Source organism: Homalodisca vitripennis, chromosome 1 (assembly GCF_021130785.1).
Source record: "Homalodisca vitripennis isolate AUS2020 chromosome 1, UT_GWSS_2.1, whole genome shotgun sequence".
Taxonomy (NCBI): domain Eukaryota; kingdom Metazoa; phylum Arthropoda; class Insecta; order Hemiptera; family Cicadellidae; genus Homalodisca; species Homalodisca vitripennis.
Genome location: NC_060207.1, coordinates 106,300,581 through 106,318,722, shown reverse-complemented (window position 1 = coordinate 106,318,722; position 18,142 = coordinate 106,300,581). Strand labels below are relative to the sequence as shown.

Sequence of the window (18,142 nt, the reverse complement as noted above, 5' to 3'; positions counted from 1 at the left end):
GTTTTAATATAAGAGCGAAAATAAACCAAATTGTCCAAATATGTCCTAAATAATGATAAGGTAGATGAATATGAAAAGGGCTATTTTACCCCGGCGTCTAAATCTTAAATCATTTAATATGAAACTGGTTGTCTGAAAATTGTTGTGTGGAATTTGAAATAAGGTTAGGATGAAACACTATATTCCTATCAACTCTACTAAATTACCATGTAATTAAAATAAACCTAACTACATTAAAACCAAATCTAATTGGCAAGAATCTAAACTGATTTCGAATTCTATTGAACAATTTCTTAATATTGTCATATCTAATACTGATCCAAATTTGCCTGAATTTCTACTGAAAACCTCTAATCTTAATAAAAAACAAATAAAAACCACAGCATATTTACGGAAAAACAACAAATTAATAGTTGTCCCCGCATATAATAAAGCAATAATGAATACAGTTAACTATATGTCAGAGATAATCCGACATTACGTGAATACATTCATACATGCAATTCGACGAAAACCTAACGGAATACTTAAATAAGTGTTAACGTTTAACATTTCAATAATTTAATAACAATAATAATTTCAATAAATGTTAAAATTTAAAATTTCTAAATAAATATTTTAAAATTAAAAACGGAGAAAAGGGAATTTTCTTAATAATTCAATCGATTTAATATATATTCGATAACAATTTGTTATATTCTTCCAAAGTTGCACAAGAAAATTCTACTTTCACCCGCCCCAATAGTATTTTCATGTATGTGGTTTAAGTTTAAGTTAAAAACCTACCATAAACCATAAACAATATCAGGTGACTTCTTAGAGGAACTTAAAAATTTACACAACACTTTCCCTAAGGATATAATATTAGTCACTATTGATGTTACATCTTTATACACATATATAGAACACGATGAAGGAATCGTAGCTATAACATAATATCTTTTATATGTGCAAAGACAAAACATTTTTATAAAACCCAGTACCTCGTTTATTACAAAGGAATATATTATGTGCGTAACATTAATTTCTTCCGTTTTCAAGATATATTTTATCTACAACAAAAAGGCATAGACATGTGGAAACGTATGGCTCCATCATATGATAACCTTTATATGGGGAATCGCCTATACTGAGGAAAAGTTTCAGTAATGACGTTTTTCGATTTGGAAACAACTTTTTAGCACGTTTAAATGAATTTAGCAATCTAAAATTTACATTTGGAACGTCTCCTACTTTGCTAAAATACTTTTATATGCAAGTATTTATTGAAAATGAACATTTAGAAAATAAACGTAAAAAAACAAACAGTAAGCAATATTTAAACTTCGACAGTTGCCATCTAATGTAAATTAAGAAGAATATGCCAAAAGGTTTAGCTTACAGAGCTCAAAAACTATGTAGCAACACTATGAACAAGGAGAAAAACATTGATAGTGTAATGGAATGCATTCTTAAAACATGTTATACAAGAAAACTACAAAAAAAACGCACAATACAATAACTTAAATAATACAATAAATTCTAAATTTGAAAACAGCGATCCAACATTAATAGTTCAATACAATCAAGAACTTATCAAAATTAATAATATCCTTTAAATAGCATTTAATACGTTACAAAAGTCTAGTTTAGCCAATGATATTTTTTCCTATATCAAGAGCAAGTGAAAACGATAACTGTCGTAAATGTTTAAAATATACAGACTAAACAGTGCAAATGCAATAATTGCTCATTGGATGGGTTCGAAAGACAGCCAGGCCATTCTCATTCGAGAAAAAATGTGACTCTACTAATTTCTAACGTAATCTCAAAACACTACATTAATCATTACATTGAGTATTTATAAAATGCTTTCATTCTTTAATTTTTTACGATATCTCTTAATGTTTCTAGATAGCGGCCATTCTATGTCAGGAAAAGGAATAATTATATATAAATTAGTGCGTATTACATCGTAGTTTCTAGTAATTCTCAGATCACTTACAATAATATTTGTTGTACGTACAACGTCGTAAGAATTACAAAGTTTTGAGCAGTATACACAATACGGGAATTGTGAACACAAAAACTACCATAGTTCATTATAGACACAAACTAAAACTTGTAAAGACGCAGTGTATGTATATATCTTCCACATGTTCATTAGCCAGTTTTAATCAATAATTATTTCATAATAGCGGGCATTATATGGGTAAAATAACTATCTCAGTAATATGAGGGTTATTTTCCGATCAGTGTTGTGCAAATCAAACATCTAAACTAGTAATGCATCTTCAGCTCAACATTTTGAGATGATAGCTACACATACAGTCTACCTTTCCTCCTATGGAGCGTGAAGAGATATTTTACTTTAATTTTGTAACATTAATTGTATGGATGAGACTAGATGTTCCATTTTAAACTTTAAGTTACCTAGCCATCTCATCAATAAAACACTCCAGTTAAGCTAATATAAACAACTTTCTATTAATAAAAGGTTTTGATTGCCTTGTAAATAATTGCAGTTGTTATCGGCATCTAGAAAAATATTATAACAACAGCTGTCAAGATTTAGCCGAGAGAACATTTCTTAGGTTCCCCATGCTCCTACAGTTATATCTAGTGTAATGCTCCGTATTTCAATATAAAATTCTATGTTCCTCAAGAGAAGGAGATTCAGTACAAAATACTTGACACAAATCAAATTATTGTTATATTTTACATAATTAGCTAAAATAATGTCTAACATTAATTATGTATATTAATGAAATATAACGAATGTAATTCGGCCTCACCGTCTCCATAATACTGTGGCTGGGTCACAAGCAGGTGGAAGGATAAACAATGAACTTAACTAGAGTATTTGGTGTGTATTTGCGAGTATGAGCAAATTTCAACACGATGTAATTACGGAACGCAAGCTGAGTTGCCATGTGGTTGGCAGCGTCTCAATAATACTGTGGCTGGGTCACAAGCAGGTGGAAGGATAAACAATGAACGTAACTAGAGTATTTGGTGTGTATTTGCGAGTATGAGTATATTTCAACACGATGTAATTACGGAACGCGAGTTGAGTTGCCATGTGCCATGTGGTTGGCAGCGTCTCAATAATACTGTGGCTGGGTCACAAGCAGGTGGAAGGATAAACAATGAACGTAACTAGAGTATTTGGTGTGTATTTGCGAGTATGAGTATATTTCAACACGATGTAATTACGGAACGCGAGTTGAGTTGCCATGTGCCATGTGGTTGCCAGCGGCAGAGCTCTTAATTACAAAACACCCTCCAAACCTCCCACTCCCACCCTCAACCCACTAAACCCCTGGGTTCGCCCTAATCATCGGCCATCAAATTATTGTCCAGGAAAAACATTTATCTCGTGACTGTGCACAGAGTGAGTTTTAAATCTCATAATCCCCGAATATTTTCCACATTTTCACGTAATCAAATTCTTTGATGTAATCAATTAATTTTGAGTAGCAGATGATGTCTCTCATAAACACCACCTGGTGATGTATTTTGAACATTATCTTCTAAAACAAATTATATTTTAGGTATTTGAAATAAGATAAATATATTTTATTTTGATTTTTTTTGTATATCATGTCTGAACTTAAAAACGTATTTGTTTTACGTGGACATATAGAAAGTAATGTTTCTTATGAATACATTAATTCTTAATGTCGCCGATAAATTTGTATAAAACTTAGCATATAAAACTTTCCAAAGAGATATCTTGGATAAATTTGAGAATCAGAACAAAATCTTAAAAGTTTAGAAATAGGAAGAGTTGGCCTGTGTTCTTTACATAACTTACGTTCTGTAAAATATCTTGGAAGTTTTGAGAAAAAGCTTTAAGATTGAATACATTTATCGCAGCTTAATTTTGGTTTTGTGGTTTTTATATTTTATATATATATTTTTTTATATTCTTGTATTGTCAGTATATGTACTATTATTAATGTATCGTTGTCATACACACTGTTATTTACAATTACGTATTAACTCGTATTACTATTAAGTGTTAACTCATCAAGTTGAAGTTAAAGTCCCTTTTGTTAAAGTTCAGAACCGTTGACATGAATCGTTCACTGAAAATGGCTCTCAATGTGCCGAAATATCTCAAGATTGTGTTAAAAATGTTTTGAGATGTTGTGAAAACATCTGGACTATAATGATAAAACCGTCCGCGTAAGGACTAAAAAATTTCATGATGGGCTATTAGTCACCGATTTTGATAAAAATTTGCACAAAAATTAGGGACAGCTATACTTTAAATAAATTCGTAATCCGGAATCGTACCATGAACAATTTCTAGAACAATGAGTACACAAATCTCTTTATACGGAATTAAGATTAGTGTGTTCTTAGTTCTTAGAACTTATGAAACAAAAGGCTCCTTAATGGACATTTTCCACGCAGCAGTCTACTGTTTCAAGTGGTAATGGGACATCTTTGTACATCTTGTGATCTAGTACAATTATGTGGACTACTTTGGGGCAAAATCTACATCTTTCAAAATAGAAGCTTTCAACATGAGACGTGGTAAAAGTTGAAAGCATTTAAAATTAAAATAATATTTAAAAAAGCAAAAATACAAACAAAAATACCACTAAAACTGACTTTTTTGGTTTGTAATTAACTTCAATAAACGTTCAAAATTTGTTGAAGATGGCGGAAGCCATCTATAGGACCATAGTAAGATCAAAATATTTCAAGGTTACCACTGTGTTAACTGTTGTCCCTTGTGAACAGGTAAACTTAAGTAATAATCATGACATCGCCCGCATAAGCATACAAATTAAGAGTAGGTGTTGTATAGTTATGCCAGACCAATTCGATTTTATTCGATAGATCTCGTACTATGATCCTTATAATTCACCGTTTCGATAATTTCACTAATAAAAAGCTAATTTTTTATATCAGTAACAATTAAAGAACCGTACGCCTAGTTTTCATAAAAGTAAGAACACTTTGTAACCGGTATAAAATTAAACTGGAGTGCATACAAGCATAGCGTAACGATTTGATTTTGTTTACCTATTTTTAGTTTCAAATAGTAAAAATGACACGAAATACACACTTTGAAATGGACTCATTGTGTTTGAATGAAGTGCTGTGCATAGCATCACAAAATAGATAACGACGAGAGATAAGGTACTTCGGTGTTGTGTTGTGATGAGGATGGTGAAAGGGAGGAGTAGGTGTACTACGGTGAGAGGAGGGGGTTACATAGCGGAAGGATCAAGATCCGTGAAAGTAGACAGAGAGCTGAGTAACCTCTCTGATACTTGTTGCTGGCAGCTCCCATGACAAACTGGATTGTGAAGTTTTCTTCTAGGTGAAGTTTTGCTGACAACTTTTTGATTCGGTTATTACTAAAGGTCGTGATTTGACCGACGAGGTAAAGCAAAATTTGTTAGGAAACAGACAAAAGTTGAAAGTTCACTAAATGGGCATACTATGTTTCTATCATATATTACATTTAATAAAGGCTACTGTAGTGTATTATTTTAATTTGTTTGTTTAATACATTTAAATTTTGTTGTTGTCATGAAAGCTGTTTTTCGCAGATTCTATAACAAAATTTCATTGTTTTTAGGTTTTATATTTTTATAAAATAATATAGATTAAACCACTCTACTCTACAAATCTTCTGTATTTTCGAGCTTTTTTTAATCGCTTTGAAATAAGTGTTTCGAAGTTTACTGGAACTGGGATGCGCTCCCACAATTTAGGATAACTAACACAATTGAAAGCGGATTCTTTCTATCTGACTTGTTAGCTCGCGAATACAAAATAGTAGTGATAAGTTTATTTCAATGTAATAACCATAAATTTTAACTGGTTTTTAAGATTGGCTTTCATCTAGACTACGTGGATTATTTAGCAAACAGGATCATACATGTCTTACAGCAAAAATATTACCTGAAAGGTGGTAAGATGATGTTCTCGTACTCCTCCACCGAACACTCCTGTATCAAGTAAATGATGGGCTGGAGCACGGCGGCCAGGACTTCCTGGGTTCTCATCTCCTGCTGCAGACAAGGCCATACGTGCTGGAACCACAGTTTCTGCAACAAAAACCTTAGCTGAGTCCTAGAGTGGGTTAGAAACTATGATGGCCTTATGGATCTACAAAATACCAAACTTTTTTGGATCCTAGTAGTGCATGAATACATATTGAAATGTTACTGAGGTATTGCAATATACATATTTCATATGGTATGTAAATTTGTTGAAAGATAAACTGTGCTTTTTCTGTTGTATTGCTGATCCTAACCGTGAGGATAAATTTGATAACCTCTGATAAATCTGTCTTTATTAAGGTAGTTGTTTCTTCAAATCAAAATGTTCATTTACAATAGTTATGAAGTTAGTTTGTATGCACATTTACTTATACATTCAATTTGAAACTTGAAAGCAAACAATTACCTAGAAGGCAAAAAGAAAAAAACAATTCCAGTACTATAACTGAGTAGGGTGAGTGCATGCATTTTTAATTGTATTATATGGCCTACCAACACTAATCAAAGTGAAATAGAAATTTTGGCTAAAAGAATATTTCAAATATTTCAGCTGGTTGCTAATAACGAATAGCGTTTGTCTTTTGTATAAATAATATGATTACAAAATACCAAAGTTTTTAATACCTAACATTTTCTGTGTTAATATACATTATAAAACATGTATTAAATTAATAAAATCATAACAAATACATCGAAATTTCCTGAACAGCTTGATGAATACTTACTTTCGAGCCTTTTAAGTATCGATAAAAAACCTGAACATGGTATATAAGAAAGACCTAAGCACAGATCATCATCGTAAGGACCAAACAAAACATATTTCTTGGGATGTAGAATTTTATTAATTGATAACTTGATTTCAACGTATCTAGGAACAAGATCTGAAGTAATAATTGGTGGAAAATATGAAAATTCATGAAATTGAATAAGCGTGTCCGATTGTTCTTATATACTGACAGCAGATCAAATGTAAATAATATGTCTATATTTAATAAGTAATCACAGTTCGTATACAGACTCACAAAAATAACAATATCAATGCATTACTAGAAACAACTTAATAACAAATTGGACCAATTCTGATACGAGAACTACCTTAGTGTAGCTGTAGGATGATAGTCGCCATAACAAGGAATGGTTATCACCGACTGTCATTAGGTACTGACAGTAGACCAACCAATCTACATGTAAATGAAACGTCTGTATTTCATCAGCACTAAAAGTTTGAATTAGCTTACTAATATAGCAACATCAGTACAATAATAGAACTGATAACTGGATTTGACCCTGTGTTAGTAAAAAACATACATTCCATATAATAAGGAATGGTTATCACAGGATGTCATTAGGTACTGACAGTAGACCAACCAATCTACATTGAAATGAGACGTCTGTATTTCATCGGCACTAAAAGTTTGAACCAGCTTACTAATATAGCAAAATCAGTACAATAATAGCACTGATAACTGGATTTGACCCTGTGTTAGTAAAAAACATACATTCCATATAATAAGGAATGGTTATCACAGGATGTCATTAGGTACTGACAGTAGACCAACCAATCTACATGTAAATGAGACGTCTGTATTTCATCGGCACTAAAAGTTTGAATTAGCTTACTAATATAGCAACATCAGTACAATAATAGAACTGATAACTGGATTTGACCCTGTGTTAGTAAAAAACATACATTCCATATAATAAGGAATGGTTATCACAGGATGTCATTAGGTACTGACAGTAGACCAACCAATCTACACTTAAATGAGACGTCTGTATTTCATCGGCACTAAAAGTTTGAATTAGCTTACTAATATAGCAACATCAGTACAATAATAGCACTGATAACTGGATTTGACCCTGTGTTAGTAAAAAACATACATTCCATATAATAAGGAATGGTTATCACAGGATGTTATTAGGTACTGACAGTAGACCAACCAATCTACATGTAAATGAGACGTCTGTATTTCATCGGCACTAAAAGTTTGAACCAGCTTACTAATATAGCAAAATCAGTACAATAATAGCACTGATAACTGGATTTGACCCTGTGTTAGTAAAAAACATACATTCCATATAATAAGGAATGGTTATCACAGGATGTTATTAGGTACTGACAGTAGACCAACCAATCTACATTGAAATGAGACGTCTGTATTTCATCGGCACTAAAAAGTTTGAACCAGCTTACTAATATAGCAAAATCAGTACAATAATAGCACTGATAACTGGATTTGACCCTGTGTTAGTAAAAAACATACATTCCATATAATTAAGGAATGGTTATCACAGGATGTTATTAGGTACTGACAGTAGACCAACCAATCTACATTGAAATGAGACGTCTGTATTTCATCGGCACTAAAAGTTTGAACCAGCTTACTAATATAGCAAAATCAGTACAATAATAGCACTGATAACTGGATTTGACCCTGTGTTTAGTAAAAAAACATACATTCCATATAATAAGGAATGGTTATCACCGGATGTCATTAGGTACTGACAGTAGACCAACCAATCTACATTTAAATGAGACGTCTGTATTAATCTCTGCTTACGATTCTGACATCTAATTGAAATAACAACACTAGTACAATAATAACACTAATAACGCGATGTACCCTATGATGGTGCAGTAAAGACTGTATAGTGATCATTCATCATAATAAGGAGATGTATCAGAAACTGTCAATAAATATCGACCACAGTATTTTTCCAACCGATATTTAAATAATTCAGGCTATTAAAATTAAATGTCTAGCTCCGTAGAATGTATATAAATAATATTCAAATTCTAAAAATAATCAAAACAAAAATTATAAACACGAAGTAGAATGTTTCTTATTACATAAGCTAGAATGTAATGTCTCATATACCATGACACTATAACACCAACCTTACAGTACTTGGCTATGTAGATGTAAGTAATGGTCTAATTAAAAGAAAGTATGAATGTGTAAGGTGGAGCACAAATGATTAGCTCTAAGCCGAATACGGTGGTTATCGATTTACGGTTTTGTGTCACCTAGTATATCTATGATATCAAGAAGGTATTTAGGGAATGGAAATGCTAAAGGGCTATCTAGATTTCGTATGTTCTATCTGAAGTTAAACTGATAGAACGATACATCATAAAGACGGTCGTGTTTCTCGCGGACTAGTCTCAACTGTTGTGGTAGGGTTGTTTAGACAATAAACTGACGGTGTAAGTTATATTTCTGAGAGTCTTTCCAGCCTTCCTCCGCTCTCTTCCCTCACTACTTATTTCCTTGCAGGAATTGACCAATGACCAGTCTGTAAATGGAAAGCTCTTTCAGTACTGATCGTTTTTCTAAGGGACTTTACAATAATAAGGCTATGCCCTTTACATTTTCTATCCATTTAAACTTTTATTAAATATTGTTTTACAATAGATCACTAGTTTAAAACTTTAACTTTTATTTCAGAGTAAAGTTTTTACATTTAAAAGTAAATATTTAAAGTAAAAGAGCATTTGGTATGTAATTCTTTACATTTGTATAACGAAAACCAGTACCAAGATTTAATAACATATTGTGTTCTATCATGATAATGGAAGGTTATTTTACTAAAGAAACGTCTTAAAAGAACATGCTACTTTGTAGGACTTTTTTTTGTAATGCAGAATGTTAAATTTATGTCTAATGAAAATGAATTAATTCGAATTTCAGCATGGCCTGGTCTACAAATGTTAGTTAACTGATATAAGTTTAATTATATACCTTTAACCAATTACAATAAGACTAGGTTTTATTTTATCCGGTTGACCATAAATGAATCTATAAAATTTCACCATTTGATCGTTAATCTAAAAAAATGCAATAAACATAATATAAAATATAGTCATTTTGATTAGTGCACTGTCTGTCTGATTAGGTTTAAATAAGAAAATATGTAAATTAAATAAAGTTATGGAATTAAATCTTAGAACATATTTTTACCCTAATTAAGATCTGTTAAAAAATAAAATACTTAGCTTAAACTTTTCAATCCGTATTAACTAAATATATGAGAGACTTTAAGAAAAACATTTAAATACCAAGTTTATGTCTTCACGATAAATAGTAACGGGGTAGTAAAGCTCTTACTGAGTGCCCCCCTCACACTTGTGTAACTGCTGATGTGTGTGGTGTATTCAGCTGATTGTTGTATATAACAGCTCATATTACTACTAGGTCATTGTTTAATTTTTAACTCTTTCTATACAACTTTTGTTGCAACATGTTAAACATAAACTGTAATTTTAGATTTTTAATGTAATCAGCTGCAAATTAAACTAATACAAGTGGCACTTAGTTGATTACATTTAATAAATAGAATCAATCAGTGTGAAACACTATACAACATTACATTATATTATCAATAAAATTTTAATAATTTGATTAGTGCTTTTTATATCCGAAATATCACTAATTAAAACCACTCCATTATAATTTTATCAAAGGAATAGGATTGATATTAAAATAGTTGTCTATCGTATATTTACATTTCTTATCAATTATTGGCAAATTCTCTTTTTTGACTTATTACAGTTTGAAAATCTTAGTATGAAAATATTTTGAAACCTGTTATAATTTTTTCCAGAAACGTTTCAAAATCAAAATTTTATTAAATTAAAATTTTTCAAAGATTCAATGTCATATCTTTGCTCAATTTAAAAATATATTCTTTCTAAAATCAAGTATACGAACAAAGAGACAAAACAATTAAGCAATAGAAGACTACACGATATATGATACTTCTTTCTTTTTTTTATTTAGCCAATCAAATGGTAAGTTTTTGAAGTAACTTATGATTACAATTACATAAGGATGACTCACCCGTGGGATGTAAGGTAATACTTCTTTCAGTGTATTTCTGTAAAAGTGGGATTTCTGGGTGGGGTCCTTCATGTTAATAACATCCAGAAACTGCAGCGCCTGCACTGCAGGATCACTGCAACACGTAAACACAGTATACATAATACAGAGTATCATCGACATCTTATGGAGAATAATATACAAGAATATTCTAAGAGTATCTACGGTTTTGAAGCCTGTTTTAAAATAGGGATGTAGGTAACAGAATAAAATAATTGAAACGTATCAGTTCCAATAAACAGAAGAATGCATTACGGTTCGAATCTTGAGATCGACGGTTTTGAAGGATTCATACAAAGCTATTAATATATAACATTATTTTACAGAAGATACTTCAAGAAATGATGGGTCAACTATTAAGTATTAAATTAAGTAGATTCTGAGAATCAAAATTTAAAGTTTAATTGCTCAGTAAAACACTTTGAACTGTTTATTATTATTATATGTTTTATTATTTCTTATAGCGAATATTAATTTTGAACTTTTGGTTCCTATTCAGTAGTAGTATACATTTTGATGAAAAGACATTCAAGATAAGAGTTTATTGTAAAGTAACGTAATGTCCCTCACAAATGTGAAAAGGAGTGCAATGCAGAAATTTGAGATTGAAATGGAATTCATTAACACTGTCACTTGACATTTATTTGCGTGTTATAATGAATGTCGTAGACTGAAAAATATAAAGTTAGCAGTCAATAATATTGTTTTATTGCATATACCCTGAAAGTAGTAGTTTTATGAGCAAATGTACTGTACGAGTGAACTTTGTAAATAAATTAAAATGAGCTATAGAACTGCTGAGGCCTAGGTAAATAATGGGGGATTTTTGGAATTATTTTCCATTAAAGCTTAAATATATATTATTAAATCAGTGAATCATCATGTCGGGGAATACATTCTTTGCGCCAGTTACATATTTTCGTATTTCACATTGGAAATCCTGAAACCTAGTGTTCAAAATCCGTTTTGAACAGTGTCGTTCTATACAAATCGGATTAATAGCACAATTATACAAAAAGATAATTGAAAAACAAAGCAATAGTATATACAGTTAAATTATAAAATATTGTCTGTGACAGGAAGTGAGCTATTCCCAACGGGGCCGTGCGAATACTATTCAACTGGTAACAGTTAAGGCACGAGATATAAAACAGGACGGTAAATAAACTATGACATCGCTATGATTTTTATTAGTTATCTTCATACATATTTAACGTTACGGCATAACTTTGTATATTTCAGAAGCTTGGTCAGATACTTGATCTTAAAATGTATTTATGTAGTTGTAACACGTAATGACGTTATATGTTTATAATCCTGTTATATTTTCAAATCTGAAAACCTGTAATCAAGTTTCATTAGCCCGAACTCCACTTTCCAGTTGACAGGATGCAACCAAATGTACACGAATGAACAATCATCTGTTGCAGGTTGCCGTAGTGCCAATTCTTGTCAGTTGCATAATTGGATAGAAACATAACAAGAGCGATACTTCGACAATGACCAGTTAATGAGTATGCACTATGTTGCCTAGATGGTAGGAGGACAATCACATAATGAATTCCAACCAACTGTTTTATAACAGTCATATTGAAAGGATTTATAAGCTGTTTTATTGACTAACAATGTGAAATGTGACAGGTGGGATATTTGTCAATGTTGATTAGTCTAACGAGTTAACACTTCGGTGACTAGTTAATAGAGCACAACGGCGTATTGGTGGATGATCAGCTGTTTGAGACCAGTGATGTTGTCAGGATTCATCTTTATCCACTGTTTTATACAGCATTTTTCCATTGCCTTGGTTTAGTGAAGATACCCCTGTCTCGGGAGTTGAACGAATGATGGGTCTCTAGAACTGATAGGGTAGCTTTGTTAACATTAATTGTGATTCAGGAGACATCGTGACATTGTACGCCAAAAATTATCCCTGTTCCGTGTCCTGGACTGTTGGTAACAGAATGTGTATCTGGTGGTTGCACATGACCATACGTTAGATACGTACACATCAGGTTCTAAAGTAAGTAACCACAATCTAATATCTAACTCCAGCTATGGGATTTCAATACGTATTGATAGCTGTCAATGTAATTTCCTTCATAATAACTTAACAATTGTTTACTACATGAGACCTATTAAATTATGATTTAATGATTAGTACTATGTTATTATTTACTATTATAAAACTTATTATCTGGGTATAAGTTTTATATGATATTTTGTCTTGTTTAGTTCGTACCTAAAGTATTTGATGAGGGAGAGGAGTTGCGCGGTGGGCCGCTGCCTCGTCTCTCTGCTCAAGAGTCGGACTGCGGCCTCCTGAAGAGGTATAGGCACCCGAGGTAGCAAGTTGTGCACTTGGTCTTCCAGCTAGAACATAAGACACAACTACGTAATAACATTGGAGATTTATGAGCAAATGAGAATCACTCAAACATACTATCAGATAGAACACCATCACGTACTAGCTACAATATATTGGCCCAAAACCATCAAATATATAAAAGATGAATGATCACTTATTTCTTTGGAGATGCATATGTAAAGCTGGGCAAGAGAAAATGGGTTAAGCTTTCCTAAATGGAGGAATCATCACCAACCAGGAATCATCTACAGATACAAATCTTGCCAGTAATTACTGGTCATAGTTTTTCCTGGAAACACCTGCAAGTTATGCTTCTACAATGAAGATTACTCCAGTACCGTCTATACCGCCAGAACGAAGATACGATAGAACACATCGTCAAGGTGAGTCTTGAAGGTGGACGGAGGAGAAATACTCTGGTACTCTCCAATCAGCCGAGATTATAATACAATGGCAGAGCGATTCTATACAAGTCAAGAGAACATATGTGGGCTTCCAACGTTAATCTTGAAGGAGTACAGGACTTTAGGGACTTAGCTTGTAAACACCGTTCTTAGCGGCTTTGTAAAAGATGTGTGTTTAATTGTGGTAGTTTTAAACTTTGAAAAGTAAAAGTGAGAGTGACTTACCAGTTCCAGCTGCTTCAAGTAGGTAGAGCTACTATGGTTTGCTTGTATCAGTGGTCTCCCCTGGTTGAAGATGGCGCAGATCACCATGCCCAGGGAGAACATGTCACTGAGCACGCTGCACACAGAAGATGTTTGAACCTCTGGTGCTGAAACACAACACTTCACTTTACACCAACTCCAGCGTTAATGTATGATGAGAATATTACAATGATCCGTGCTATCCATTTCAGGTTTTGACCTAAACAATTTTGATTGGTGAATGTACAATATACAAAATCCCATTGCAGGACACAGACAAATGCATGCAAGAATTTGCTTTTCCGCATGAAATTATCAACGAGTAAACTAATAATACCTTGTTTCTGGAACGAGTATATGTACACGTTCCGGTCGAAACATTAACTTTGTAAGAAATAGGTTTCTCAGTTCTTAGGCTTACGTAGTTGGTGATAAAACTAACACTTACACTTTCTGGTTTATATTATGTAAAAAATATGCTAATACATTTTAACTATTCCAAAGTTTTGGAGTCACTACGTGGCGGGCTATCTATCTAGTCAACAAATTTTAAATAAAATACCAATAAATCGTATATACCTGTACGGGTGAATTAAACGGGGTGAATCTGTATCATGTTTCATACCAGGATAGTAACCTTTCCATCAGTTTGACGTTATCTTCTTTTGTGAACATTTTTTATTTTTGGTTTATTTCTAAAGGAAGTTTTTTAAAGTACTTTCGTTTTCTCAAGTTGGTAGCTATGGTTCGCTATGACCGATTTACCTGCCTAACAATGTTTGTATTTTCACATTCTGCAAATACAAACAAATAATGTAGTTTGTGTTTAGGAAAAGGAATGTTTACAAGATTAATCTTTGGCATTGCATGTGTTACTGACTGATACTCGTGTTGATATTACACGTTTTGTTTCCGTATACGATATTTGATAGTTTCGTAGACTCAAGGCATACGGTGTGAATTCGAGTCCTTTACTGGTCTCAAGCAATTTTTCAAAGTTTTAGACGGCTTGAATATCGTTTGCTAAATATACAATAAAACTTGCAATATAGCTATTAATTTTAACACAATATTTTTTAGTTTGTCTATACTATTTCTTTCAAAAGTTGAGGATCTTCAAACATACATTCAAGTATAATTTTGACTTTAAACCGGTTAATCGAATTGATTTCGCTTTTAAATGGAACAGGTTAACATATTTTGTTTGGATACAAACAGGAATGGTTCATAATTTATCATTCGGTTTATGAGTGGGCAGCTTCAAACATGTCAATGTAAATACAATAAGTAAGTTTAAATATAAAAGTAACATCTATTCCTGAACCGTTCCAACATTGAATTAATCTGTTGCTCCCACGTATTTATAGTGTTGGAACACAAAGTTTATGATATTTAACCTAATACCATAAAGGAAGGGATGTTGACAATCAGTTTACTTTGATATTAAATCTTTATATAACTGCCATGCGTATGATTTTTTACTTCACAGATTTTCATAACACATTTAGCACTGTAAAAAATGGTAGAAAACGTTCACTGGAGGAGTAAGCGATAACACAACAATAAAATAGAAATGCTGACCGCGTTTTGTTTCACGTTACCCTTGCTGGAAGGGTAAAGTGATACATGAAGTACTGGAGAGTGGTGCCTTTATAAAATTTGTAGGAAATGGTAAAAAAAAAAAAAAATTACTAAAGTCCCCAAGCAATCCCTCAAAACTACTTGAACTGGTTAAAGATACAATTAAAAACCTTCTCAAACCTTCTTCGAACTGTGAACGTTCAGTAGACGACACGAGACACACAAAACAGGATTTCCGATGGAGATTTTTGTAAGAGAACAATATATCATGTGTGAGTAATGTAGCTCTGGCGTAAAGGCATGATTCAATAATGTTGTTTGTGTTCAAAGGAAAAGGAATGGATCACAAGAGAAATCTTTGGCATTTCATGTGTTTCCATTGTTCGAAGTAAATTCTTTATATATTCGAGCCGTGAGCAGTGAAATATGAAATAAATTATTATTATGACTATTTAATTGCTACATTAAGTCACAAAAAATGTGTAACACTGATTGTAAAACGTCTTACTTTAAAGCATCATAGAAGAACTCAACACAAACGAAGAATACACATAAATTGTAAGTTAATAGTTGGTTTTATATATTTTTTAAAACAATGGAAGTAGCTTAGCTATGGCTTTGACATACTGTACACTTATATATAAACAGCAATTTATATTGGCCCATATGCTTAAGTTGTAAAAATTTTTTTACATGCCCGTTCATTTGTGGAAGGTGCTATGACCAGCAACAAGAGCTCCTTGACGGAGTAGATGGAGATCTCTGCCCCAAAACTATCGTAGCAAAAGAGCTTCAATGGAAGGATACATGGTAACGAGTAGAACGTTACATTTAGGCACTAATAACAACAGTACATAATTCGATCTTGAATAACTTTGAAGATATGTTTTGTGCCAAACGCTCTTATGCTCTGAGGAGCTCTTCCAAAAGCCTCAAAGAGACTAGACCTAGATGTAGATCTAGACCTACATTATGTGTCAAACTTTATCAGTATAGTGCCTTATACTCAAGATAAAGTTAGTGGGTAGTCTGATAACAGGGGTACCTCACTACTTAGGTTTCCTCTATTTACTTTTCATTCACAAAAAAGTTTCGAAGCTCGTGTCTCAAATTTTGACAACCTTTAATTATTTTGACGGACGGTTAGTGGATGGGCAGAAAAATATTCGTATGACCTTTTAATCAGAGACCTGAAGCTTTACGATTATGGAGGAAATTTAGACAAATTTTGTTTGTATTGTTCTCTATTTGATCTCTTATTACTCATTAAGAGAAAAAATTCTATTTACTGTGGAATTTTAAAATCTGTTGAAATACAAATATTAGTAGTTTAATTTTCTATGTGTATTTTAAACTATGTATGGGTGGATGCCTAACCCGATCCATTAAGCATGTTATTTCAGATCAAGTACAAGTGATTGTTAGCGTGAGGAAATATTTGAACCATATCTGAATTAAAACTCGCGTTTCCTGAGAAGACACCAAATTTCCAGATATCAAGAGTTTTTGTAATACTATATGGAGCAAAGACAATCCCAACGCAGACATCTTACTGAGGTTGGGAAATAGGACCAGTCAATAGTTTGTGCTTTGTCCCGCCAAATGTAACTCTTAGATATTATCGTTTGATGGAGATGGTAACAGTATTTGTTCTGTCTTTTCTGCGATATAGACCACCATAACTACATTTATTATGGCTGGACAGTTATTTTACAGTAGTTTAACACATTAATTGCGGCAGACGTGTTAAGGTGTGCTGGTGTGTTACTCAAGATAGTTCAGGAGCCGAGAGCCAATTTGAGTTGTAAAACACACAGACTAGTTTATCGTGACGTGGATAAAGTTTCTAAAAAAAGGAAATAAACGATAGTTTTAGTGGGGGAGAGAGTGACTAAATAGTAGGTTAAAAGGATTATAATCATCAAACAATATTTTTTAGATATGATGGCTTCAGACAGTTTTATTAGCTAGTGACGTGGATAAAGTTTCTAAAAAAAGGAAATAAACGATAGTTTTGGTGGGGGAGAGAGTGACTAAATAGTAGGTTAAAAGGATTATAATCATCAAACAATATTTTTTAGATATGATGGCTTCAGACAGTTTTATTAGCTTGATACAATTAGAAACAAACTGCCAGATATTAAAATTAACTTTGATATAGCGTAAACCAATCCTACATCCATATAGATTGACTTTTTGACTGAAAGAGACTCTTAGCCTGACGCTGATATACCTATTATTTATGTGTCGGACGGTAAAATCAATGCAAAAAAGGTAAAAACGTGATACACAGTTTGACTTTGAACTAATATGTGCCAAATTTTACCAGTTCAGATACAGTATAAACAATAAATTCTCTAGACTGATGTTATTAAGAGAACTATTTCCATAATGAAATCCACTGATATATTTTCGATATTATTAACTGTGTTTGGTATTTTGAATTGGCCGTCATTAGTACAAATTTTGAAGTAGGTAAAATGTACATTTTTAGCCGGCCACAAGTATGAGATTGGTTTCGTTGGATATGAAAGGGAAGGGAAGGAAATTCCAGAATAAAAGTACATGCTATGAAAATTTGTGAAAATCTACGGTACTATGGTTAGGTGGAATACGTACGTACTTATTGTGTTTTCGTCCTATCAATAAAGGATTGACGTC

General features: G+C 32.5%; 1 protein-coding gene across 1 annotated transcript in view; it reads right to left on the bottom strand.

Annotated features, from left to right (window-relative positions):
• Positions 1 to 18,142, bottom strand: part of LOC124368632 (SCY1-like protein 2) — a 156,129-nt gene that overhangs the window by 22,849 nt on the left and 115,138 nt on the right. The window contains exons 5-8 of the mRNA XM_046825871.1: positions 13,883 to 14,028; positions 13,128 to 13,258; positions 10,850 to 10,964; positions 5,908 to 6,053 (exon numbers count right to left, since the gene is read on the bottom strand). Coding sequence (XP_046681827.1) covers positions 5,908 to 6,053; positions 10,850 to 10,964; positions 13,128 to 13,258; positions 13,883 to 14,028 — 538 coding nt within the window. The remainder of the gene's footprint in view (positions 1 to 5,907; positions 6,054 to 10,849; positions 10,965 to 13,127; positions 13,259 to 13,882; positions 14,029 to 18,142) is intronic.